The sequence below is a fragment of the Gopherus evgoodei genome, chromosome 8, assembly GCF_007399415.2.
Source record: "Gopherus evgoodei ecotype Sinaloan lineage chromosome 8, rGopEvg1_v1.p, whole genome shotgun sequence".
In the NCBI taxonomy this organism is placed as follows: Eukaryota; Metazoa; Chordata; order Testudines; family Testudinidae; genus Gopherus; species Gopherus evgoodei.
Genome location: NC_044329.1, coordinates 39207483 through 39234911, shown reverse-complemented (window position 1 = coordinate 39234911; position 27429 = coordinate 39207483). Strand labels below are relative to the sequence as shown.

The 27429-nt window shown below is 45.8% G+C and overlaps 1 protein-coding gene across 4 annotated transcripts in view; it reads left to right on the top strand.

Moving 5' to 3' along the window:
* Positions 1 to 27429, top strand: part of DIAPH1 (diaphanous related formin 1) — a 176158-nt gene that overhangs the window by 82537 nt on the left and 66192 nt on the right. For 3 of the 4 annotated variants that reach the window (XM_030571951.1, XM_030571953.1, XM_030571952.1), the window contains 5 exons: positions 3580 to 3644; positions 4770 to 4949; positions 17537 to 18136; positions 21244 to 21358; positions 21746 to 21754. In XM_030571951.1, coding sequence (XP_030427811.1) covers positions 3580 to 3644; positions 4770 to 4949; positions 17537 to 18136; positions 21244 to 21358; positions 21746 to 21754 — 969 coding nt within the window. The remainder of the gene's footprint in view (positions 1 to 3579; positions 3645 to 4769; positions 4950 to 17536; positions 18137 to 21243; positions 21359 to 21745; positions 21755 to 27429) is intronic. The other variant, XM_030571954.1, reaches the window with a different exon arrangement.

Genomic DNA, 27429 nt, shown 5'->3' with positions numbered 1-27429 from the left:
CTGCCTCAGAGACAGTGCCAGTATTCAAAGCACTGACTTCTCTGTCTCCTTTGGTAACAATGCAACCCACATTCTGGGCTTCCAATGAGTCATGGCATGTGATGGCTCCACTGATGTAGCTCTTCTTTTCTCTTTGGAGGGTCCTCAGTTCAAGTTCAGTGTCATCTTCCACATCTCCTTCTTCATCCAGGCATCAGATTTGAAAATCTTCATGACCTCCGTGGGATCACCATCAGTACCGGGATTGGTACTGTTTTCTTAGTAAAGATAAGGGTCTTGGCCTAGTTCTTACTGGCCACTAATGGCGTATCTTGTTCTTCAGTGGCATTCATGCAACCCTTGGGATACCCCCTTGATCTTCAAGGTCTCAGTCCTTGATTCATTCCAGGGGACGATTACCAAACCCTCCTGCTGTCTCTTAGGTGTATTATGTGAACACGCAGAGAGGAGCCATTTCAATCAGCTCTGCAAGGAAGCAATACAAATTAGGCACTTTTGCATCGAGGAAGATGTTCCTACCTCCACACGCTGATAAAGTGCTCACAATCAGTTGGCCGATCACCTAATCAGTAGTTTTTCCCAAAGGCATGAGTGGTTCATGAAGAGCAATATGCTGAGGTCCATTTTCAAAGAATGGGGCATTGCAAAAATTGAGCTGTTTACAAAAGACAACAGGTAATATTGTTAATTTTATTCTCAAGCAAGTCTCAGTCTGTGCTCATTAACTGTGTAAATTGAGGATTGGCCCTGATGTATACCATTGTCCTCATCCCACTCATCCCTCAGGTGATTCTCAAACTGAAGTTGGACAACAGGAAATGCAGTTAATTTTGCTTTCAAGATTGTCTTAGTCTGGACTCAGTAACTGACCTTCATAATCTGTCTGTTCAAACTCCTAGATCTCTTCCCCTCATTCCCAACCTGCTGACACAACACCACCATGATCAGATATCTGCACTTCACTGTGTGGATGCAGCATGGTTAGATGAGAAAGAAGAACAGTGAGTCCTGCTTAATAGTAGAAAATCTTCTATTAGGTCTACCTATTTGACTAAGTGGAAGCGTTTTTTGGTTTGATCATTGGCCCAGGGCATTTGGCCATTGCCAACATGTATTCCAGAGATTCTGGATTACTTGTTACATCTTAAGTCTTCAGGTCAGTCTCTCAGCTCACTGAAGGTCCACTTAGCAGCAATCCCAATGTTTCATCCTCCAATCTCTGAGGGAAGTCAGCATTTTCCAACTCCATAATTGTTAGGTTTCTGAAAGGTGCTGTCCACCTCCTTCTGCCTGTTAAAGAATTAATTCCCCTGTGGGATCTCAGTACTATCCTGGCTGCTCTCATGTGTCTTCTATTTGAGCCCCTAGCCAAAAGACAGCTTTCTTGTTGCTGAAACTCCCACAAGGAGAATTAATGATCTGCAGGTCTCTGTTTACTTAGTTTCTCAGTGGCAAGGGCCACACCATAAGATTTTGCTTGAAGTGATGTCTCAATTTCACCTTAACCAAACAATATACTTGCAGTATTTTTCCCTAAGCCTCATTCAAATGCAGATGAACAGTGTCTTCATTCCTTGGATGTGCCCTTCTGCTTGGAAGGAGAGACTAGACTGTTTTGAGCATCATCTTGGCTTTTTGTCTCCTGTGCAGATTGGATGATGGGTCAGGCAGTTTCTGCACAGTTTCCAGAAGGATTGCAACCTGTATTATGACTGCATGTGGGGTAGCTCAGACCATGTCTCCACAGAGACTAGTGTCTCATTCAGGGATCCAGGTGACTTCAGTCTTGTTTCTCGGTGGTGTTTTTATATTGGACAGTTGCAGGGCCACGCTCTGGTTTTCCATATATACTTTGACCAAACACAGAATCATAGGACTGGAAGGGACCTCAAGAGGGCATCTAGTCCAGCCCCCTGCACTCATGGCAGGACTAAGTATTATCTAGACCATCTCTGACAGGTGTTTGTCTAATCTGCTCTTAAAAATCTTTAATGATGGAACTTCCACAACCTCCCTAGACAATTTATTTCAGTTCTTCACCACCCTGACAGTTATGAAGTTTTTCCTAATGTCCAACCTAAACTGCCCTTGCTGCAATTTAAGCCCATTGCCTTTTGTCCTATCCTCAGAGGTTAAGGAGAACAATTTTTCTCCCTCCTCCTTATAATAGTCTTTTATTTACTTGAAAACTGTTATGTCCCCTCTGAGTCTTCTCGTCTCCAGACTAAACAAACCCAATTTTTTCAGTCTTCCCTCATAAGTCATATTTTCCAGACCTTTAATTATTTTTATTGTTCTTCTTTGGACTTTTGCCAATTTGTCCACATCTTTCCTGAAATGTGGCGACCAGAACTGAACATAATACTCCAGTTGAGGCCTAATCAACGTAGAGTAGAGCGGAAGAATTACTTCTTGTGTCTTGCTTACAACATTCCTGCTAATGCATCCTAGAATAATGTTTGCTTTCTTTGCTACAGTGTTACACTATTGACTCATATTTAGCTTTTAATCCACTATCACCTCCAGATCCCTTTCTGCATTATTCCTTTCTAGGCAGTTATTTGCCATCTTTTGTGTGTGTAACTGATTGTTCCTTCCTCCGTTGAGTACTTTGCATTTGTCCTTATTGAAGTTCATCCTATTTATTTCAGACTATTTCTCCAGTTTGTCCAGATCATTCTGAATTTTAATCCTAGCCTCTAAAGCACTTGCAGCCCTTCTCAGCTTGGTATCGTCCACAGACTGTATAAGTGTACTTTCTGTGCCATTATCTAAATCATTGATGAAGATATTGAACAGAACTGAACCCAGCATTGATCCCTGTGGGACCCCACTTGATATACCCTTCTAGCTTGACTGTGAACCCCACTGATAAACTACTCTCTATGCTATTACAGCTGTGTCTAGATTGATGTAGATTTTGGAAGGGCTATTCTGCAGTTGTTATTTAAGTGGACTCCGAGCCCCATCTCCATTGTTTTACTGATTGAGAGTCACCTGAATGGAATACATGTCTGCAACCACTCGAGGAGGGGGGAAAAATAGTTACTGCCTGTACTGTAACTGTTGTTTGAGGTATCAGTGCAGACATGTATTCCCACCCATCGACCCCTCTGTGTCAGTCTCTCCATCTGAGAGTCTGGTGCAAAGGAACTGAGGGAGGTCGTGGTGGGACCACCTTTAAATACGATGGATGGGGCTATGAGGCAAGTGCTGCCCTGATAGTTACTGTTAAGAAAGCTGTCTGGTGCACACACACTTGAGTGGAATACACGTCTTTACACACATCTTGAAGAACAATGGTTACAGGACAGGTAGATAATTGGTTTTTGTTTTATGTACCAGACTGAGTAAAAAGAAATGTCTGTCTTCAGCAGAGAGTGCTGTACAGATTGTGTTGCAAGATTGTGAGTGGTAAGCTCCAGCCGGGACTGAGTACTGCACTGGGGAAAGTGGTATTGGGGGTCGGAGGACTGTCTCTAGCAGGGGCATGTAAGGTCTATGTGCATTGTGGGGGAAGGGGAGAAGGAATCATTTTGGACACTATTATGTGCCTAATTGTGTTTTCCCTTTTTGTAGATAACTTGATTGATCAAACGAAGGTGGAAAAAAGTGAGGCCAAAGCAGTGGAGCTGGAGAAAAAGGTGTTTGGCTGGGGGTGGGAGGAGATGGGGTGTGGTATAGGCCCCTGAGCACTGTGATTAGAGATTGGGCTGCAGGTGCCATCAGACAGGGCCTTCCATTAGTTCCATGCAGCAGAGCTATAGTTAATAACCACTGAGCTCTGCATTTGACCTTTATCTCTGGGGAAGAGCTACATGTTTACTTTTTAATTTAAAACAGGATGCAGTTGTTACATTGAGGGGAGATAGTGTTCAGGTCTGTGCTGCTGGGCATGTTGGCCCACACACTTCTCGCCCTTTCAATCAGTCTGACAGTCATCTGCAGGTGCTGCCTGATAGGCATTAATTGAAGCTGTGATTGGATGTAATTAAAAGGGTCACCTCTTGTCACAGCCATGAAAACAGCTGCCTTCAGACAGTGCCAAGAATTTGTAATGCATTTTCTCTATGTGAAGAGTTTATTTTTGTGCATTTCAGTGTAAATATGGACTCCTTCACTTGGAGACTCTGTCCGAGGGCCTGTGACTATCAGATTGGAGGCTAATAAATTCTTCCCTGTTCTGCTTGGCCTTTTGGATTGTGAGGAATGTCTTTGTGTTGAGGGTGGTTCTGCACTTTGAGAAGACTGGAGGGAAAGCAAGAGGAAGTAATTGTCTCATGCACATAATCTCCTAACCGAGGGTTGGCCAACCTGAGCCAGAGAAGGAGCCAGAATTTACCAATGGACATTGCCAAAGAGCCACAGTAATACATCAGCAGCCCCCCATCAGGTCCTTCCCCCCGCTCCCAGTGCCTCCCTTCCACCAGCAGCCCTGCTGATCAGTGCCTCCCTCTCCCTCCCCGCACCTCCCGATCAGCTGTTTCATGGCATGTGGGAGGCTTTATGGGGGGAGGGGGAAAGAGTGAGGGCATGGCAGGTTCAGGGGAGGGGGCAGGAAGGGGTGGAGTGAGGGCAGGGCCTATGGCAGAGCCAGGGGTTGAGCAGTGAGCACTCCCTGGCACATTGGAAAGTTGGTGCCTGTAGCTCCAGCCCCAGAGTCAGTGCCTATACAAGGAGCCGTATATTAACTTCTGAAGAACTGCATGTAGCTCCAGAGCCACAGGTTGGCCACCCCTTCCTAACCCATAATTCACGTTGTCCCGCAGCTGGACTCAGAACTCACTGCACGGCATGAGCTTCAGGTTGAAATGAAGAAGATGGAAAGTGACTTTGAACAGAAACTCCTGGATTTAGATACAGAGAAGCAATTCCTGGACAAGGAGAAACAACAAATTACCCTAGAGAAGCAGAGTCTGGAAGATGAAATCTCCAAGAAGAACAACCAGGTAATGTTCAAGCTGAGATCTGGGCTGGGGGTATGGGCTACAGTACCTAGGAGAGCATTGCCATCTTGCTAAACAGCCTGCAGCACCCTGGAGAATTCTATCTGTCAACTGGGCAGAGGAAACATTCAGGCTGGCATATGAGAGGCAGGAAATGGAATTTTCACAGATCCACAGGATGTGAACTACTTCCCACCTTTTGAACAGTCCCTAGGACAACCCCCTTCTGTGTAGCATACCCTCAAGGGGTTTCACTCTTCCTTCAGAGTAGGCCACATGGCCTCAACACCCCCAAGATTCAACCTCTGGGCTCTAGAACCCCTGTTTCACATACTGAGCTCTGCTCAGCAAGTCCAGTTGAGAGAGACTCCTGGTCAGAGACTTGTACACTCTGCAGGGTCCCATTCACCTCAGCAAGTATTTGCAGGGACACTTGGTATTTGCAGGGGTGCGGCACTGGAAGTTCTTAAGTTAGCATACAGAAATAAAGGTTAAGACATAGTCCATCTGGCCAAGCCAGAGCAATCAGCTAGCCAAGCTGCTATGGACTCCATTCCTGTCAATCTCTTTCTCTCTGTCCATGTCAGGTGAGAGCAGTTAAGCTGCTTCAAAAATCCAGCTTTCCTCCCCTTCCTGTCAGCTCTCAGTCCTTTGTTCAGGCAGAGCCACGCTGTGTTCACATTCCCCTCCTGACAAAGCTTGCAACTGTTAAGTGTTCAGATTTGGCACTTCTATTGTCTCTCTGAATTGGTTCGGTTTTAACCAGTGTTTTAATGACCCATTCATTTCACCCAGACTGTTAGGTGGCATACACACTTCATGTGTCCTGCTCTGCTCCAAGAGCAGACTTTATTTACCCTTTTGTCCCACGGTGTAGCAGTGCAAAGTACAGAGGGAAAGTGAAGCACATATAGTCTTCCTAAAATATTGCAGAAAATTCTACCCTTTAAAAAAAACAAACACAAACAAACAAAAAAGGGCAGCAAGAGTGTAAAAATGTAGGCAGAAGTCTAGCAGCAGAGTCGGGCTATCCAGTTTATTGCACTGAATGCAGGATGTATGATTACCTGCCTTTTGGGCAGGTGGCATATGTGTGCACTTGGTGCAAGCAGCTCATGGTCCTCAGAGACCAGGAACGAGCTCTTGAGACCAGAGTGGGTGAACTGGAGAAGCTAAGGGAGACAGAGGTGTACATAGATGAGACTTTCCAGGACACAGTAGAGCGGTTGTACCCCCAGTCTAACAGCCTCTGTGCTGTTGAGGAGGATGAAAGTCTTGGGGAAGGAGAACAGTAAACTGGAGCGGAGGGAAACAATCTCATAGTTGGGACCCTCCTTTCAGATGATGTCGTGGTAGCGTCTCACATTAAGGATACCCCTCCAGGGGAGGTAACCCCAACTATTAGGAAGAGACAGATGATAGCAATGGGTGATTTGATCATTACAAATATAGATAGTTGGGTTTGTGATGACTGGGAGAACCACATGATAAATTGTCTGCCTGTTGGGAAAGTGGAGAGGAGGGATAGCTCAGTGGTTTGAGCATTGGCCCTGCTACCCAGGGTTGTGAGTTCAATCCTTGAGGGGGCCATTTAGGGATCTGGGATAAAAATCTGTCTGCGGATTGGTCCTGCTTTGAGCAGGGTGTTGGACTAGATGACCTCCTGAGGTCCCTTCTAATCCTGATATTCTATGATTCTATGAAGGTTGCAGATCTCTCGAAACATCTAGACAGATTATATGCCAGTGCTGGAGAGGAGCTGGGGGTCAGGTAACAGTGACATAGGGAAAAGTAGGAGAGAGGTCCTGGTGACCCAATTTAGGCTGCTAAGTAAGAGATTAAAGTCCAGGACCTCTGTTGCATTCTCTGAAATGCTTCCAGTTTCATGCACAAGGCCAGTTAGTAAGGCAGAACTGCAGGGTCTCAATGGTGGTTAAAGCGAGAGTGTAGGGAGGAGGGATTTAGGTTTATTAGGAACTGGGGAACATTTTGGGAAAGAAGGAGCCTGTACAGGAAGAAAGAGTTCCATTCAATTACATCACATGAAGGCGGACAACTAAATAGTAACAAATTTTGTAAGTGCTTGTATACAAAGGCTAACGTTTAAATACTAAGATGAGTGAACTGGTATTAAATGAGGATATTGATATAATAGGCATTACAGAAACTTGGTGGAATTATGATAATCAATGGGACACAGTAATACCAAGGTACAAAATAGAGGAATGACAGAGTAGTCTTGCTCGTAAGGGAGTAGTACTATAAGTAGGGGGAAAAAGTCGAATCAAATATAGTAAAAAATTGTAAATGAAACAAATGGTACCATAGAATCTCTTTGGATAGAAATTCCATACTTGAATAATAAGAGTACAGCAGTGGGAATATACTACCAACCATCTGACCATGATGGTGATTGTGGAGTACTCTGGGAGATTAAAGAGGCTCCAAAAATAGAAAACTCAGTAATAATGGGAGATTTCTGCTATCCCTATATTAACTGTGTATATGTCACCTCAAGATGGGATACAGAGATAAAATTTCTAGACATGATTAGTGACTGCTTCTTGGAGTAGTTCTGGAACCCAAAAAGGAAGAGGCAATTCTTGATTTAGTCCTAATTGGAACACGGGATCTGGTCCAAGAGATGAATATAGCTGAACCACTCGGTAATAACAGCCATAATGTAATTAAATTTATCATCCTTTGGGTGGGATACCAAAGAAGCCCACTGCACTGGCATTTAACTTCAAAAGGGGGGGAACTACGCAAAAATGAGGAAGCTAGCGAAACAGAAATTAAAACAGTCACAAGAGTGAAATGACTGCAAGCTGCATGGAAACTTTCTAAAAACAGTGTGATAGAAGCTCAAATTAAATATATACCCCAAATTAAAAAACATAAGAGAACAAAAAAAAATGCCACTATGACTAAATGACAGAGAAAAAGAGGCTATTAGAGGCAAAAAGGCATCTTTGAAAAATTGAAAGTCAAATCCTACTGAGGAAAATAGAAAGGACCATAAACTCTGGCAAGTGAAGTGTAAAAGTATAATTAGGCAAGCAAAAAAAGAATTTGAAGAACAACTAGCAAGACTTAAAAAGTAACAGCAAAGAAGCCTTCCAAACAATCATTTGGACCCCTGGATGATAAAAGTGCAAAAGGAACACTCAAGGAAGATAAGTCCATTGTGGAGAAGCTAAATGAATTCTTTGCATCATTCGTCACTGCAGAGGATGTGAGGGAATTCCCACACATGAGGCTTTCTTTTTATGTGACAAATCTGAGAAACTGTCCCAGGTGGTGGTGTCAATAAAAGAGGTTTTGGAATGCATTGATAAATTAAACAGTAGTAAGTCACCAGGACTAGATGGTATTCACCCAAGAGTTCTGAAAGAACTCAAATATGAAATTGCAGAACTACTAAGTGTAGTATATAACCTGTCACTTAAAAAAGCCTCTGTATCAGATGACTTGAAGGATAGCTAATGTGACGTCAACTTTTTAAAAAGCTCTGGAAGCAATCCTGGCAATTACAGGTCAGTAAACCTAACTTCAGTACCAGGCAAGTTGATTGAAACTATAGTAAAGAACAGAATTATTAGACACATAAATGAACATGATTTTTTGGGGGAGAATCAACATGACTTCTGTAAAGGGTAATCGTGCCTCACCAATCTATTAGAATTCTGTGAGGAGGTCAACAAATATATAAACCAGGGTCATCCACTGGATATAGTGTACTTGGACTTTCAGAAAGCCTTTGACAAGATCCCTCACCAAAGGCTCTTAAGCAAAGTAAGCAGTCATGAGATAAGAGGGAATGTCATCTCATGGATCAGTAACTGGTTAAAAGACAGGAGACAAAGGATAGGAATAAATAGTCAGTTTTCAGAATGGAGAGGGGTAAGTAGCAGTGTCCCCCGGGGATCTGTAGTGGGACCAGTACTGTTCAACATATTCACTTATCAGAGGGGTAGCCATATTTGCTGCTTTTAAGATCCAGACTAACAGACATATTGTAGCATGAGCTTTCGTGGGTGAATACCCACTTCGTCGGATGCATGTGTTGGAAATTTCCTGGGGCAGGTATATATATATGCAAGCAAGAAGCAGGCTAGAGATAACAAGTTTAGTTCAATCAGGGAGGATGGGCCTCACATAGGTTAGAGGTTTGTTACTGAAGTGAATGGGTGAGATTCTGTGGCCTGCATTGTGCAGGAGGTCAGACTAGATCAGGGGTTGGCAACCTTTCAGAAGTAATGTGCCGAGTCTTCATTTATTCACTCTAATTTAAGGTTTCGAGTGCCAGTAATACATTTTAATGGTTTTTAGAAGGTCTCTCTCTACAAGTCTATATATAATATAACAAACTAGTGTTGTATTGTAAAATAAACAAGGTTTTCAAAACGTTTAAGAAGCTTCATTTAAAATTAAATTAAAATGTTGATCTTACGCCACCGGCCTGCTCAGCCTACTGCTGGTCTGGGGTTCTATTCACCTAGGCCGGCAGTGGGCTGAGTGGGGCCTGCGACCGGGACTCCAGCTAGGAAGGGTCTGGTAGCCAGAACCCCAGACTGGCAGCGGGCTGTGCGGGGCCGGCAGCAGGGACCTCAGACTGGCTGTGGGCTGAGCAGTTCAGTCCACTGCCGCTCAGGGTTTCCATCCTCTGGCTCCTGCCAGCCGGGATCCCAGCTGCTGGACCCGCTCAGCTCGCTGCCGGTCTGGGGTCCCGGCCCTGCCCACATACAGTGGGTGGTACCTACCTTCTCCCTGGTTCTGGCCCATTCTCTTCCTCTCTGTGCAATGAGCTGAGGGTAGGAGTGCACTGAGTGAAGGATCTGGCCAGGAGCTAGAATGAAGGAGGGGGCTCAGGGTTGGGGCAGGAGGTTTGGGTGTGGGGCACTTACCTGGGCAGCTTCCATTTGGTATGAGAGGTGCAGGTGGGAATGTGACTCCCGTTTGGTGCTCAGGGTGGGGGTGGGGATGTGCGGGGTGCATGGGATGGGGAGGCTGGGGATGTGGAGGGTGCAAGAGTCAGGGCAGAGGGCTGGGGGCATGTGAGGGGGTGCAGGTGTCAAGGTAGGGGGGCTGGGTATGTGTGGGGGTGCCAGAGTCAGGGCTGGGGTCATAGGGGGGTGAAGGAGTCAACAGAGGGCTGGGTGGTTCAGGGCAGGGGCCTGGGGGATGTGTGGGGATGCAGGGCCCAGGGCAGAGGACTGGGTGACTGCCCTCCCCAGAACCCTCAACCCCCCACCACTCCTTGTCCCGACTACCCCCTCCTGGGACCCCACCCTCTAGCTAAGCCTCCCTGCCCCTTGTTCCCTGACTGCCCCGACCCTTATCCACACCCCCGCACCCAGACAGAACCCCCTGGACTCCCATGCCTATCTAACCGCCCCCTGACAGGACCCCCAGAACTCTGGACCCATACAACTCCCCCCCGCTCGCTGCCTGCCCCAATCCCTCTCCACATCCCTGCCTCCTGACAGTCCCCCCAGAACTCCCGACTCATCCAGCCCCCCCAGCTCCTTGTCCTCTGACCACCCCCTCTACCCTAACTGCTCCCCCAGGACCCTCCTTGCTCCCTGTCCCCTGACTGCCCTGCCCCTATCCCCTCTCCCCCCTCAACCAGACCCTGGGACTCCCATGCCCCATCCAACCGCCCCCTCCAGAGACTCTCGCCCCTAGCCACCCCCCCATCCAACCCACCCTGCTCCCTGTCCCTTGACTGCCCCCCACCCCTTACCCAACCACCACCCCCGGCCCCCTTACTATGAGGCTGCCCGCTCATCTGGAGCCCTGTCACTGCCATGCGCACAGCCCAGCCCCGCCCAGCCCCTTCCCTCAGAGCAATGTGCGCACAACAGCAGGGCGCTGGAAGAGCAGGGAGTGTCTTTAGCTCTCCATGGAGCCAAACACTGCCCCGCGGGAGCGCGTAGCCCCAGCCCCCAGAGCGCTGTGCGCGTGGCGGCAGGGCTGTGACTGTGGGGTCAGGCAGCCCTCATTGTGTATGTGCCCCCTAAGGAGCTCCTGTGAGAGTGGATTCTTCTTGATGGGCCATTAATGCCTGTCTGGCCCATGATGATTGCCCCTTTGTCATTGTTGAAAGGCCAGCTGTGGTTGTCTCCCAACCTCTCAACATATTTCAGTGACACATATAACAATACTTCATAATTTCACATACAATGGTAGTACATACAATTCAACAGGATATTAAGGTTCAGCAGATCAAGACTTTTAAAATGATACCTCATAAGGCATGCTTTGTACAGACTGTATCATAATTATATAACAGTGGTGAATGTGGGGGTTCCAGAGTGCTACTTTGAGGTACAGTGGGTCACATCCTCATATTACAGATAGGAATAGGGAACTGAGGACCAAAATGATTAAGTGGTTATTTTGTCACAGGGTGTCACAATTAGTGTACAGTCCAGACCAGTGGGAGGTTATCACCTGTAACCTTGGTGCCTTACAATGCTTTGCTGTTGTAGCTGCCAACCTGGGCTCTCACAACCAGCCTACCAGTGTGCAAGTCACACCCTGATTGTCTGTGTGCTAGACAGCCCTGGGTCAGCAGCTCTGGCCCCAGCAATCTGTCTGCAGCCCCACTCTGGCTTCTACCAGTCTTGATTGCAACCAGCAGAGTGACCCCAACACACTTCCAGTTCTGAATTTCCCCAAAACCGTGTGCCCTGCAATGTCCCGCCATCTCCTGGACAGTTCAGAGAAATAATATGATTTGTTTATTCCTCTTAAAGAGACAAAAACACATCACAGCTTATGAACTTAACTGGGACCACTGCACCCTTCCCTTTAAGCACTGCAGTGAGTTGTTTTATAGGAAAATAAAACAACTTTATTAACAATAGGACATAGGTTAAGTGATGCTAAATAAAATGAATAAAGTTAGAAAGGATTAAAGGCAAATAAAAGTGAAAACACGCATCTAAAAGTCTAAAATTTAATCTAGCAAGATACAGGCTTGGTTCAAGATGGTTTCTCTCATTCTTCTTCCTAGCCATGGCTGATTTTCCTTCAGTCAGGACCTTTTACAAAAGTACAAAGTGCCAGCTTCTCTTGTCTTAGGTGAAAGATCTGGATATGTGGATAAATGTAAAGTAATACACATTGGAAAAAATAACCCCAACGGTGCATACAATATGATGGGGGCTAATTTAGCTACAGCAAGTCAGGAAAAAGATCTTGGAGTCATCATGGATAGTTCTCTGAAGATGTCTACGCAGTGTGCAGAGGCGGTCAAAAAAGCAAACAGGATGTTAGGAATCATTAAAAAGGGGATAGAGAATAAGACTGAGAATATGTTATTGCCCTTATGGTACGCCCACATCTCGAATACTGTGTACAGATGTGGTCTCCTCACCTCAAAAAGATATACTGGCACTAGAAAAGGTTCAGAAAAGGGCAGCTAAAATGATTAGGGGTTTGGAATGGGTCCCATATGAGGAAAGAGCATGAGGCTAGGACTTTTCAGCTTGGAAAAGAGGAGACTAAGAGGGGATATGGTAGAGGTACATAAAATCATGAGTGATGTGGAGAAAGTGAATAAGGAAAAGTTATTTACTTATTCCCATAATACAAGAACTAGGGGTCACCAAGTGAAATTAATAGGCAGCAGGTTTAAAACAAATAAAAGGAAGTTCTTCTTCACACAGTTCACAGTCAACTTGTGGAACTCTTTACCTGAGGAGGTTGTGAAGGCTAGGACTATAACAGCGTTTAAGAGAGACCTGGATAAATTCATGGTGGTGAAGTCCATAAATGCCAGTTAGCCAGGATGGGTAAGGAATGGTGTCCCTAGCCTCTGTTTGTCAGAGAATGAAGATGGATGGCAAGAGAGAGATCACTTGATCATTGCCTGTTAGGTTCACTCCCTCTGGGGCACCTTGCATGGATCACTGCCGGTAGACGGATACTGGGCTAGATAGACCTTTGGTCTGACCCAGTACGGCCATTCTTATATTCTTATGTAAGCATGTTTATCACCTATATTTCAGCTCCAGAGACTTGACTTAACCCCCCTCCCCCATGTTTTGGTTGAAGGACCCATCTTTCTCAGCTTGTAAAAGCTCTGGCCTCTTGTGTATGTCTAGTGATGAATGCCAAAGATAGCTTTTGTCCTTGCTTAAAAGTCCAGTTAACTTGTTTCAAGAGCCAGTGTGGCCTGGAGGATGCCTGGGGCAGGCCTCACTGGAAATGCCAAGGTCAGGGCAGGCTGCAAAAGGGAGAACAGATCCTCCCCAAACTGATGGTTACCACTGAAGTTAAATTCACCAACCAGTCAAAAACTGGACGTCTGATTCCCACACTGGTTATCAAGAAACTACAAAAGAAATCACACAGCCCCATTTATTGCATTCTAGTTCTCTGACTCCCAATCAAAACCTAGGTCCAGTACAATGAGAAGTTATTTAAAAAACTCTGCTCACATATACAAAATGTTCTTCTGACCCCAAAGGGGCAGCCATGTTACCAGGGCAGTATTGTTTGGATCTTAGCCAAAATACCACACTGCTAGCCAATCCTGTAGTGTCTACAACTAAAGGTTTATTATAAAGGAAAAAGAACAAGAAGAGAGTTGTTAAATGATAAAGCACTCAGATACATACAGAGACTTCAAAGTCCATATATCAGGTTCTTAGAAGTATGGAGGCTTGCCAGTTGTGGATGGATATATTCCTGGAGGTTTTAAAACGTGACATAATCTTTAATTAAAGATTAATCTTTAAATTTCTGGAGACTCCAGGACAATCCTGGAGGATTGACAATCCTAGGAGTATTGGTGAGTTGCTGGCTTGAAAGTACTTCTGGAATACATCCACAGCTCGGATGGGTCATTCGGTCCTTGTTCAGAGCTTTGTTTGTAGAAAAGTTACTCCAGAGGTGAGAAGCAGGAATGAAGACAAAATGGAGATGATGCGGCTGCCTTTCATTTGCTTTTTCCACATGACTGGTACTTCCTTTGTCCCAAATACGAGCTTCACAGCACATGGGCATGGAAAGCCTTAGAGTTTTGTCCATAGGCATGCCCCAGCATGCCTTGCTGAATCATAAGGTGTAGTCCCTGGCTTTTCAATGAGTTCGTTGTACAGCGATGACCTTTGTTGGACTATCGAACAGGCTAGGCAGTGCTGATGCTAGTCTGTCTGGGGGTGTCACCCAGAAACAGCACAAGTTTTGAAATATAGATGTTCCCTACATATCTATAACTCACAATACAAAAGTGACACAAACGTATAAACAAGATTATCATACTTAGTAAATCTTAACATTTTTCACAGACACCTCACATGGCCTAGCTGGACAGATTCCTTGCAATTTTATAATGTATCAACAATATCATACGTATATTCAATATAGCATCACAGGCAGGATGACCTCATGCTGTTCTTCTCTTCTTGTGCGCTTCCCATCTCCCTGTATGATTGCTGTGTAAATGGGAAATGATTGCCTAGGAAGGAGTACTGTGGAAAGGATCCGAGATCATAGTGGACTACAAACTAACTATGAGTCAACAGTGTAACACCATTGCAAAAAAAGCAAACATCATTCTGGGATGCATTAGCAGGAGTACTGTAAACAAGACACGAGAAGTAATTCTTCCGCTCTACTCCGCGCTGATTAGGCCTCAGCTGAAGTATTGTGTCCGGTTCTGGGCACCACGTTTAAGGAAAGATATGGGCAAATTGGAGAAAATCCAGCGAAGAACAACAAAAATAATTAAAGGTCTAGAAAACATGACTTATGAGGAAAGATTTAAAGAATTGGGTTTGTTTAGTCTGGAAAAGAGAAGACTCAGAGGCGACATAAGTTTTCAAGTACATAAAAGATTGTTAAAAGGAGGAGGGAGAAAAATTGTTGCTCTTAACTGATGAGGATAGGACAAGAAGCAGTGGTCTTAAACTGCAGCAAGGGAGGTTTAGGTTGGACATTATGAAAAACTTCCTAACTGTCAGGGTGGTTAAGCACCCTGGAATAAATTGTGCAGGGAGGTTGTGGAATCTCCATCATTGAATATTTTTAATAGGAGGTTAGACAAACACTTTTTTCAGGGATGGTCTAGATCAGGGGTCAGCAACCTTTCAGAAGTGGTGTGCCGAGTCTTCATTTTATTCACTCTGATTTAAGGTTTCACATGCCAGTAATACATTTTAACATTTTTAGAAGGTCTCTTTCTATAAGTCTATAATATATAACTAATCTATTGTTGTGTGTAAAGTAAATAAGATTTTTAAAATGTTTAACAAGCTTCATTTATAATTAAATTAAAATACAGAGCCCCACCGACCGGTGGCCAGGACCCGGGCAGTGTGAGTGCCATTGGAAATCAGCTCGCGTGCTGCCTTCGGCAAGTGTGCCATAGGTTGCCTACCCCTGGTCTAGATAGTACTTCCTCCTGCCATGAGTGCAGGGGACTGGATTAGATGACCTCTTAAGGTCCTTTCCAGTCCTATGAGTCTATGAAATGGGGCTTCCATTGTTTCTGATTCCACCATGCTGAATTTACATAGGAGAAAAGTAGATAGCTGTGACATTCCCTCCTGTCTGGGCAGACTGTACCGCCTAATATTAAGGAGTATCCATAATTCTTTATATGGTATTAATACATAATTTCACAATATTAATCAGTGTGTCATTAGCTTTGAGAAAAAAACCTCACTCTATACACTTTTTTAATACAGTAATATTGTGTACAATTAGTTGATTTAGTTGCTTATCACTTGAGCTTCAGCCTCTCCCCCCCTTTATATACAACTAAATCTTTGAAATGAATCCTTCTGAAAAGTAAAGGAGACCAAGCTGCTTCTCTCCTGGTGAGTGTAGACTCCATGCTATCTTCTCCCCACTTGTTAGTGTGAGGTTTGCCTCCATCCCTTGTTAGCTTGTTGAGTCTGTTTATTGCTTATATGTAAATTGAGGTAAACACACATTTCTTCGTTTAGAATAGAACTGATTAACAACTTCCCCAATACACCTGGTTTACACATTATTTATAATTACAGCACATATTTAGAACTCTTAATGCCCATTGCATGGGTACATCACACAAGACTATTAATGATCAATGAGTTATTAGTTTTCAGCGGATATCTTCCAAGACCTATTTTGTACAAAGATTATTACAATAGTGTGTAGGGTGTGAATATAGGGGTGCTTAGTGTCACAGCATTAAATTGCCCATTGTTGGTGACAGAGCTTGGACTAGAGCATGCATTTCCTGAGTTCCAGTCCAGTGTCCTAATCCTGAGACCCAGAGCATCCTTCTTGTTTTCCCATCTGGCCTGACACACACGAGCATTAGCAAAGGTTATTTTTATGGGTTAATTAGTTTTCTTCAGGTCCCTCTCTGCCATGCTAAATCTCCTTCCACCAACCTTGAGTTCATGCCCTGCTTCCTCTTGGGTTGAAAATTAACTGCTATGTTAATTTTGATGAAATAAGAGGGCCCAAAGAGTCAAAGGTGTTAACACAACTCTGTCACTGTAAAACACTGAACAGTTATGCATGGTTCAGTTTAGGGTTTTGAGGGAAGAGACCTCAGTTTGCCCAGTCCCATCTCAGACATGTTAGAAACTTCATGCCAAGGTTTGGATGATTTTTGATTGGGATACCCAAGAGAAAAAGAATCAAAAACAAAACATAAAGCATTTAAATTTAACTAGGGTAGTTATGCAAACCAAACTTAATCCAAACTTAGCAAAAGTCCCTTTTTCAGAGAGAGGCTAATAATCCTCCTTAATGGAAAAGAAAGGCTTAGTTCTGTCACTGAATTTTGAGTTAATTGTTGTCATCAATAGTGTTTACTTTCTCAGCAGACAGTGATAAAAAGGAGAGAAGAGGTTGGAAAAGGTTGGGGAAATATGGCTTTTTTATTGAGGTTCTCAGGACTCTTGTCCACTAAGTAGACCTAATTTCTAAAATACCGATTTTGGTCTATTAATTTCTGATTCCATTCTTGTTTATAGTTCATGATGTCAACACAGTCCTTGCATCCTTTCATAGCCCTCCATATTAAAACTAATCCAGACTTTGTCTCCTTTTTGTATGTTACTCTATTAGCATTATTAATAGGTTATTGTAATGTTTTATCAACTTTCACCCACTTTCCAGCAATTGAGCTCACAACTGGAGTAGGCCTGCTTCACCCCGATTATTATAACAGCACTGAGGACAGTCTCTCTGAGGCTTGTTTCTACTATTCGTTTTTATTTGTTATTTACTGTAACTTGCACTGTTGGCTGACTCGATTCTGCTCACTACTGCAGTGCAACCTGCTTAGAGGACAGTGGTATCACATGAGATTTACATTTTCCTGCATCCATCTGGTTGTAGGAGGACTTGCATCCACTCCCTCAATGGCACAGTATATGGAGAAAACACATAGGTAACAGCATTCAGCAGGGTACCAGTAATTCTCATGCTAATGACTAGTGATGAAGAGAGTAGAACCTTAAAAAATTACTAGTCCACAAGTATGATATTGTTCTAGATATGGTCTCCTGGCTGCCTTACAGGGCTGGGAATTGGATACTCTGCTAATTTTGCTTGTTTTGCTTTTCTTTCTTCAGATCACTAAGTTGTCAAAGGAGCTTGAAGATACTAAGATGGAAATTGCTGCTATCTCTTCTAAAGCTGCATCTGCTTTGCCTCCAGCGGCGATCCTGCCCCCGCCGCCTCCCCCGCCGCTCCCTGGAGCTACTGCGATCCTGCCCCCACCGCCTCCCCCGCCGCTCCCTGGAGCGACTATGATCCCGCTGCCGCCGCCTCCCCCGCCGCTCCCTGGAGCGACTACGATCCCGCTGCCTCCGCCTCCCCCGCCGCTCCCTGGAGCGACTATGATCCCGCTGCCGCCGCCTCCCCCGCCGCTCCCTGGAGCGACTATGATCCCATCGCCGCCGCCTCCCCCGCCACTCCCTGGAGCGACTGCGATCCCGCCGCCGCCACCTCCCCTGCCGCTCCCTGGAGCGACTGCGATCCCGCCTCCTCCCCCTCTGCTCCCTGGAGGTCCTGGGATCCCACCGCCTCCTCCAGGAATGGGTGGCCCTCCTCCTCTGCCCCCTGGGTTCGGGGGCTGGGGAGCCCCTGCAGCTCCAGCTCTCCCCTATGGATTGGCTCCAAAGAAACAATATAAGCCAGAGGTGCAGCTGCGGAGACCTAACTGGTCTAAGGTGAGACCTGCTAACTGTTTTCCAGCGCCTTCCTATGCCAGGTGCTGTCGCTCACTCCATATTCCCTCCATCCTTTAGAAATGTGTGACTTTATCAGGCATCCTTTGTGGTGCATGTGGGGAGAGGAGGGAAGAGGAAACCACCTGAGGAACAGGGGTGTCTGGTGGCTAATGAAGAGCAAGAGCTTCTTTGGGGGTCAGGCCTCCCCTGTAATGTAGCACTGTCCTCGTGCTGGAATTGTGATGCCAAAGAGCACTCTGTTTCCTCTTTAGCCTGCAGCTGCTGATTAATGGACTCTGTGGTGTTTAATTTCATTTAATTTCACTTGTATTGTTTATTGAATGTTTTCGGTCCTCTGCCTTGAAGGAAGTGTTTTGAAGGCAGCACCATGGTAACAACCAATTTAATAATCACCATCCTTCTAAAATATGCAAGCAGTAGATAATTACTCTGCTCTAGAAAGCACAGGCTGCTTTGTCATTTAAATTAAATTTTCTCCCAGGTGTTTGGTTTGTGGTTGTTTGTTTTTTTTTGTTTGTTTTTGAACCAGAACAAAGATAGTAAATGTGTGTGTGAGAAGAATTGTTGCTCTGCAGACGTCTACCACAAGCAGGCAGCAAGTGTGCACAGCCCGGTCATGCTGGCACCAGAGAGCCTGTGAGCATAACAAGGAGGCTGGCCTCCTCTTTCCTGTTGCATGCTTATTTGGTTTATTAGCACAGAGACATTGCATGTAATAGCTCAGTGGGTTAATATACTAGCCTTCCACTTTGGAGGATCTGCATTCAAATCCTTTTCAGCCAGAACTGTAGCCAAGTTTGATGGTCTCAGTGGTCGTATGTATGTATCACAAAATTGATGTGCAGTTGAGCCCAACTCGCCTTGTCTGCTCAGGATAGGCCCAAAATTGGAATTGGCAAAGCAGTATGAGGACTCAGAACTGGACTAGGAACAAGTCTTCTGCAGATCAGGATATAGGTGAATTGGCAGAGCTGTGTGCAATCCAAGGTCTGGGATATCCTGGTGTGCTACAGACCAGGATTGTGGAGCATTAGCAGAGCTGTGTGGAGGTCAAACATTAACAAATGTTTAACCTGTTTGCTCCTCATCAACAATGCGGAAGTGTTACTGGGGTTGTCCTTTTTCAGCTTTACAGTCTAATGTGCTGGTGCTGATAAAACAAGCAGAATTACTAGTAGGAACAGGCATTCTGTTGGTGATGGTGGGTGTAGTGGTAATTATATCCACTGCTTGTATTTTGATAGTGCCCTTACAGTTCCAGATGCTGTCTCACTTCCATAGGGACACAGTCTCTGACCTTAAGAGCTTACAATACAAGAAGTCAAGTAGCTTAAGATGAGTGGTGGAGAGGGATAAAACATACAGTCCAAATATGAACTTTAAACTATCCCTACAGGCGTCTCAGTGTAATATTAGTTATTTAACTTGTACAGAGGACATGGTAGAAGTAGCTCTTGAGAAGTTATTTGAATGAGAATGTAGAGGCTCTGAGGGGTCAGTTCAGGGGAAGAGTAGCATGGAAGATGCTTTTGTTGTAAAAGAGGATACAAGGCTGGCATTGTTGTGGGAAGCAGTGTAATACACCTCTAACCCAATATAACACAATCCTTGAGAGCCAAAAAATCTCACTGTTATAGGTGAGACCGTGTTATATTGCGGTAGGGAGAGGAACCGCCCCCTGCTTCAGCTCACCTCCGCTCTGCCTCTGCCTCCTCCCTGAGTGCGCCGCTGCCGCTCTGCTTCTCCCAGCCCTCCCAGGCTTGCCGTGCCAATCAGCTGTTTGGCATGACAAGCCTCAGAGGGAGGAGATGTGGAGCTGAGCAGCATGCTCGTGGGAGGAGGAGGAGTGGAGGTGACCTGGGGCAGGGCACAGTTCCTCTGCCTCTCCCCCTTACTTGCGGTGGCCCCCCTGCCCCAGCTCGCCTCGACCTCCTCCCATGAGCGTGCTGCAGCTCTACTTCTCCTCCCTCCCAGCCACGCCAAACAGCTGATTGGCGCAGCAAGCCTGGAAGGGAGGAGAAGCAGAGCTGCATCGTGCTCTTGGAAGGAGGCGGAGCGGAGGAGAGCTGGGGCCAGGAGGTCCCTGGGAGGGCTACAGCAAGTAATGGGCGAGCGCAGAGGAACTGCTTGCGTAACATGAACTCGAATATAATGAGGTAAAGCAGCCCCGTCCCCTGGAGCGCTGCTTTACTGTGCTGTATCCAAATTTGCGTCATATTGGACTGCATTATATCGTGGTAGAAGTGTAAAGAGAAAAGAGCCCTCCAGCAAGGGGAGAAAGGGGGAGGTCTTTGAGGGTGAGATTAAGAAGCCTGAATTTTATTTGGTGGAAAAGAGAGGGGCAGTAGAAGGGTTCAGAGTGTGTAGGGGAGAGACATGGGAAGAATGACTTGTACGGAAGATGATCTCAACAGCTACATTTTGTGTGGGCTGGAGAGGTGAAATGTGGGTTTCAGAGGGACTGGAGAGAAGGAGATTGCAATTGCCAGGACAGAAGATGGTGGTGACCAGAATAAGCATTTTAGCTATGGGCTAGAAAGGAAATGCTGGATCTTAGAGGGGTTATGGAGAAAGACCTGGCAAAATCTGGACACAACCTAGATGTGTGAGTTAAGGCAGGGAAGCTGTCAAAGATGACCCACAGAATATGGGCCTCTGTAACAGGATGACTGTACTGTCAACAGTAAAGCTAGAAAGACTAGCGAGGGTTTTGGAGGAAAATTGAGGTGTTCATATTTAGCCCTGTTTTATTTAAGTTTGATGGTAAGACATCTGAGGGGAGATGGACACAGACTGAGTTAAGGGGCTGGAAGGAGCGAAGCAGATATGGGGGACAAGTTGATGTGTGAGTCATTGGTTCTAAGACAGTAGTTGAAACTGAGCAAAAAGATCACCCTGAGAGAATGTGTACAGGGAGAAGAGGAGGGGGCCAAGGACAGAGGTCTGTGGGGCATCTGCAAAGAGTAAGAGAGGAGGATCTGAAAGATGTTAAAGGAACAAACAGGGAGATGGGATGAGATCTCCTGTAAGCTGTGTATGTGTACGCACAAATTTTGACCGTGCATCATGCTTTGTCTACCCTACAGATTGTGGCAGAGGAGCTCTCCCAGGACTGTTTCTGGACCAAGGTGAAAGAAGATCGATTTGAGAATGATGAACTCTTTGCCAAGCTAACGTTCACTTTCTCTGCCCAGACTAAGAGTAAGTGCTGTGCGCGGTGTCACTCCAGCTTCTTCAATCAGCACTGAAGAGTGGGAGGGATCTGGGAATGCATAAGGGGAACACTGAACTTTATTCAGAAGGAGTACACAGGACTTAGCTGCCAAGAGGCTATCTGCCGTGTAGTGGGAGAGAAGTTAGGCAAGGACTTCTCAGTTGGCAGTTGAATGCCTTGATAGACCAGTCTTTTCATGGTGATTTTGTGATCCTTTTCTTTGGCGCCTGAGCACTGTGCTGGAATGGGAACATTTGAGGTAGGAGAAGTTCATTCTAGTATGTGGTATCATCGACTTGATCTAACTTTCTTTTCCCCTCTCCTCTCCTCGCCCTGCTTCCTGTTCTGTGGATTCATCGGGCCGCTACCTGCAGCCTCCAAGGGTGAGTAGCATCAACCTGTTTGAGACTGCTTTGGGGAGACTCTACCATCTGAAAAGTAATTCTGCTGAGGGGAGGGAGTGATTACTGCTCAATGAACAAGATCCTTAGGATGAAGTGACTAGCCTGGGGAAACCTCAGAAAGAGGATGCTGGAAGTGGTTTCCTCCCATTAGCAGGCCTTTCCCTTTTTACTGCAATAGTATTAGTGGTGGTTCCTAAGCGTTTGATTTACTTATCAAATACAGCTTAAATACTCTTACCCAGGTGTGTGTCGGGCTCCTCCGTGAGCCACAGGCTCCTTTTCCCTCCCCTCTCGTCCTTTTAAAGGAGTTGAGAACAGGATGCACAGATTTTGCTTCCCCCAAGCCCCCACATCCCCCATTTTCTGTCTAGTGTAATAGTGATGTTACCGTTATTATGTAGTTACAGGGTTTCTCCACCATGAGTTCCTTCTTGAACTGATGCAGCACTCGCCTAACTCCAGGTGTTTTCCAACTGTGTCCTCTCTGAAGTTTTACCCTGAACTTAGGCTCCTTGTTTGTTCTGGGCCTTTGCTCTCCCCTCCGTGTAACACCTTGTCTGTCTTGTGGGGTGAAGCTTAACTCACTCACACACACAGCCCCTTACCAGTGACATGAGTTCCTTGTCTGTAATGGTGAAATTTTACTCTTCTTCCTCTTCCTCTTTGGGCTTCCTGTCTGTAGTTGGGGTGCCAGATCCCCCTCTGAAGTGTGGGATGAAGCTTTTCCCCTACCTTTGTCTGTAGTGCAGGGCCCCTGCCTGGATGGGGTACAATGGATGGAAGAGTTTGTCATGTTGCCGATTGAGATTGCAACTTGGCTGATAAATTGGCTGCCTCATCTCCTCTCTGCTTCTTTGTTTTATTTAGATGTTCATCTCAACCCCTGATTCGTGAAGCTAATAAGCACAGCTTCAAATCCTCTGTCCCTCTCCCCTGCCCCAGCAGAATTAGCATATTTATAGACAGTATAATTTTTCCTCTTGATCTGATCTGATGGTGCCAGGCTGCACTTTAATTTGTTTCAGTAAAAAGCTTGACAGGCCGCTAGGTGCCTCTGTCAGCTTTCAGGAAGTGACTCACACATTTGCATAACAGAAAAGTACCCTTAGTGCTGCAATGAAACCCTGTCCAACCTCGCTGGCTGCTCACAGGAGACCTGGACAGACTCAGGATGCTGCCTACTGCTGGCATGCCACTCTCAGATGTTCCCCCTTCGTTCCTCCGTAAGCAGCTGCTTGAGCAGAGCACAACTTTCACAGCTGCTCTTGCAAAGGCATCTGGGCAGTCGTGGTCCCAAATGGATGAAAATCTTGCACAGGTTTGGAGTAACTGCCTTGAATGAGGTGATGAGGGAGCTCCTATCCCTTCCCTAAGAGGTACCCAGTTAATAGGGCAGGGAAGGGCCACTCTTTCCTGTCAGTGATGCTCTTCTAATGCCACATGTCCAGGATATGTCCCACCTAGGAAACAGGCAGATAATCCTCCCAGGATTGCATATTGTTTCTGTCAGAGGAAGGGGCAGCAATACTTGGTATGGGAGGGTGGCAGTGGACTGCTGGAGTCCATCAGTGCTGTATCATGCTTTCCTTGATCTTCTCCCTCCCCCAGATGATTGTCCGTCAAAGCATTGCGTTGCCCTGGGTGATACTGGTTCTTTCTGCTTTCTCTGCAGTTGAATGGCTTAATATTAGCCTTGTGCTGGCCAACAGGCTGCACTCTCATTGTTATGATTACCACAGAGTGCATTCTGAGCAGAGGGAGGAGGGTTTGGTTGTTGTATGAATTTTCCCCAGCTGTGCTTGTGGGATCTCTATTAGTCCATTTTCCCAAACTCTCACTGCCACCCCTGTGGGTTCCAGCCTCATTCTCACATGGGTTTTGTCTGATGACTGCAGGCATTTAGGTGGCAGGCTAGCAGATTCTGTACTCGCAATGGCAAACACTCTTTCCCGTTGTACCTCCTAACCACCCTTGCCCCCTTACTGAGCTGCTCTCTTGTACAGGAACGCCCCCCCCCCCCATGCCTTTTAGGAAGGATTCCTGGACTCTTCTGTTGAAAGGGTCTGACCTTATTTCACTAGTGGCCTCAGAGACTCTTTTAGAAATGATCTGAAATCAGCAGGGACACTCCATCCCCTCCTAAGTAGTTGTCATAATGAGACTTCTCAGTTCCTCTGTTTCTAGCATTCAGGGCTTGTCAGATCAGGAAACAGTTTATAGAATCATAGAATATCAGGGTTGGAAGGGACCTCAGGAGGTCATCTAATCCAACCCCCCTGCTCAAAGCAGGGCCAATCCCCAGGCAGACTTTTGCCCCAAATCCCTAAATGGCCCCCTCAAGGATTGAACTCTCAACCCTGGATTTAGCAGGCCAATGCTCAAACCACTGAGCTATCCCCCTGGTATCTCTAGTGTTTTAAGTCAGAGTCTGACTGCTAGTTTAGGGAAGGTTGGGAGCCCACTGCCTCAAAAGCAGTGCATAGGTCAGTCTTGACAAGCAAATATCTGTGCTGAGGTCATAACCTAGGCTCTGCTATGCAGTCAAATGGTCCAGCATGCAGGGGAACCCAAGATGGGATGGCTAAAGTGCAGCCCATGGAGCCAGGTTCAGCCTGTGGAGCTCTTTGCTGTACCCTGCTTCTGCTGCCACCATACAGAGCTCAGATCACACTTCCACCATACACTCTTGATCCAGGAGTGTGGCCATTGCTGCCTGATTCTCTTTCTCTATGGAAGATGAGGCCACGTGCAGTATGCTCTCTAATGCAAATTCAGTGCAGCTCTGTAGCTTCTGTTAAATTTTCCCGTGTTTGGCCAAATTTGGTGATCCTCTGTACAAAGGATCCACTGTAAATCAGAGGCTTAAAGTGCTGTTTTTAAGCACCAGTGGATGGTGCCCATGAGAGCCTCACTATGCTCTTCATGCTGAACAGCTGGAATCAGGGCAACTCCCAGGCATCTCTCATTTCAGGAAGAGTGAAGGGTGATCAGCTGTTGAATCTGGGCAGTGTTGGCACAGCTAGTGCTGTATTGTGCAGTGGTAACAGTAAAAGACAGGTTGTACAGTGCTGATGGAAAGCCTGAATGAGGCCCCAGGGTAGTGACTGGGGAAGGGTAGCTACCTTTCTCACTAGGGTGGGCACTATCTGAAGATGGTTGGGTTACTTAGCAGGGGACTGTAGTGGTGAAAAGGGGTGGTCTAGTGTCCCTGTCTCAAGGATTTCTGCTGTCTTGTGGAAGTGCTCACTCTGAGTGGCAGTCCGTACTCTGCATCTCCCAATTCCTACTTGTGAAGTTGGGAATTTGTCCTCTGGGGAGTGGAAACTAAATGGCTGAGGTGGGAGCTTGAGTAAATTGTGCATGAAAGAGTTACTACTCCCCACTTTTCTAACTGTGCTGAATGAATGCTGTGAAGGCTGCAACATCTCTATAAGGCTTTAAAGCTCCCCGAAGAGGAACCTCACACACTACTCCACAGGTAGACTCCACTTTAATATGAGCAGGGTGCTCTTTAATTTTTAACTGGCTTTCAATTAAAACTACAGAGCTGCACTTAGTTCTGTTTAATGGGTTTGGCATTACGCTGTGCCCTGCTCTCTGAAAGGTACAAAGTGCACCTGGCCATTTCCCTCCTCTGCCCCCCCTCCCCCCATCCTGCACTTGCCAGTGAAATATTTAACTCCGCTCCTTCCTTTCAGCTGCCACACTTTTCTTTCAAAGTTTAATCATTTTTACTCAGAGGGTAAAGAAGAATCTCTCCTTTCTATGTGAAATGAGACTTGAAATGAGATTGTCAGCAGAATGTCTTTTCCCTTCCTCTTTCCCCTTTTCTCTCTTTTTTTCCCGTGCTTCAGTGACTCCAGCTTTCCCTGATTTTTATTTCAATTAGTCAGTCAGACAGCTGATGACAGTTCAATTATTTAAATATTGGGGGTCTTGCTTTTAATCTCTGTCTCAGGGAAGTGAGTGGTTTGGCAGGAAGAGCGATAGCTTAGTTGGCCAACCAGCATGTTTGTGCCCACTGACACTTGCCATCCATTCCTGATGTGCCTGTCACTGTAAATCAAAGAGGTGGCAGTGTGCTGAACATTCTTAGGCTGCCTTATCAGAGCTTGGGTTCTAGGCCCCAGTGGACTTTCCTATCAACTTTTCTAATCCCATGCTTCATTTCTGCAACTTCCCCACTTTGGTTGGCAGCCCATACTAAGAGAAATACGGTGCACACAGAATAGGGTGAATGGAAGGGGCTCCCCCTTTGAAAGTTTGCAAAGAGGTTTGTAGAGTGTTTAGTGTGCATTAACTGGCTGTCCACTCATCCCAGTGTCTGGCATCTCTCCTTTCCTTTCTCCTGCTCTAACAGGTGAATGCTGAGGCTCTCTTCCCCATCTCACTGAGTGCTCTATGCAAAATATCTTTCAAAACTGTTTAATATTTATGGAGTTAAAAGCAAATGGAAGGCAAGGCACTCTCCTCTGTCTGTACTAAGGCAGGTTCTTCTCCTCAGAGACTCCCAGCCTGTGAAAATTTCACAAGGTTGAACTGTGAGGTTGCTCACGATAAATCAGTTGCCTTCTCAACTGATTCCAAAATGAACTGAAACACAAATGGAATGCTGAGGGCAGCAGTGTCCTGGGGTCAGCCTCACTCCTCCCTTTGAGCTCTAGTCATTTTGTGCTGGGATGTCAGAATTCCTTGGAGCTGCGCAGTGTGATAGAAGAGGTGGTGTTGAGCCAGGAAGCCATTGTGTGGGAGAGACAACTCCTGGCTAAGGGTGTTGAGTGATGTTTCCTTGCTCTCCCTCTTCCAGGAACTCCAATTCCTATCTATTACAGGAAATTTGCCTCTGTTCTGAGGAGACGGTTTGTAGCTGTGCTCTGTCCTAACAGCAATTGTTGCGACAGCATATGAACACAGACGATATGCAAACAGGAAGCACTTGCTAGATGCCTTGGCAGGACTATTAACACTGATCCCAGGGTACTCCTTTGCCCCGCTCCCAAAAAAAAAGAATGGGTTTTTTCTTTGCAAATAAAATGGATACAAAATTCACTGAAAGGTTCTGACAGGGAGGAGGTTAATGTATACTGGCTGAGGTGAAATTACTGAAGCTAGGAGGTGTTCAGGAGCTTATGTTAGGATTGTGCTTTTCAGTCCTGGGCATACTTCCATGTCAGCAGTTGGTAGGAGGACTCTGTTTACCGCAGGTAACTGCAGAATACAGCCTTCTGAATGTCTGTTCCCCTGCAGATCGGGGTCTATATGCTGTGCAGGTTTCACTACCACTTTGGAGCTGTTCCTGAAGTCCATTACCAGCAATGGTCTGCTCCATACAGGAACCTGGTACCATAGAATCCTCTTGCAGTGTAGCACAGCATTCATAGCACTAAGCCCCTGTAAACAGAAGCTATTTGAGGTGTTGTTAAATGCAGAAATTGAACTGTTTGTTTTTTTGCCACCATAACAGAGACACTTGCAGAATCAACCACCCATCCTTAAATAGAAAAAATACCTACCTTAAGCAAAGTCTTTCCTGTTACCTGGAAGGTGAGGGAAGCCAGAGACTCCAAGAAGTCCACTAGAGACTTTGCTGTTGCTCATCTCTTCTATATACTACAACGATGGACAGTAGTTCAAAACCTGAAGAGAGACAGTTT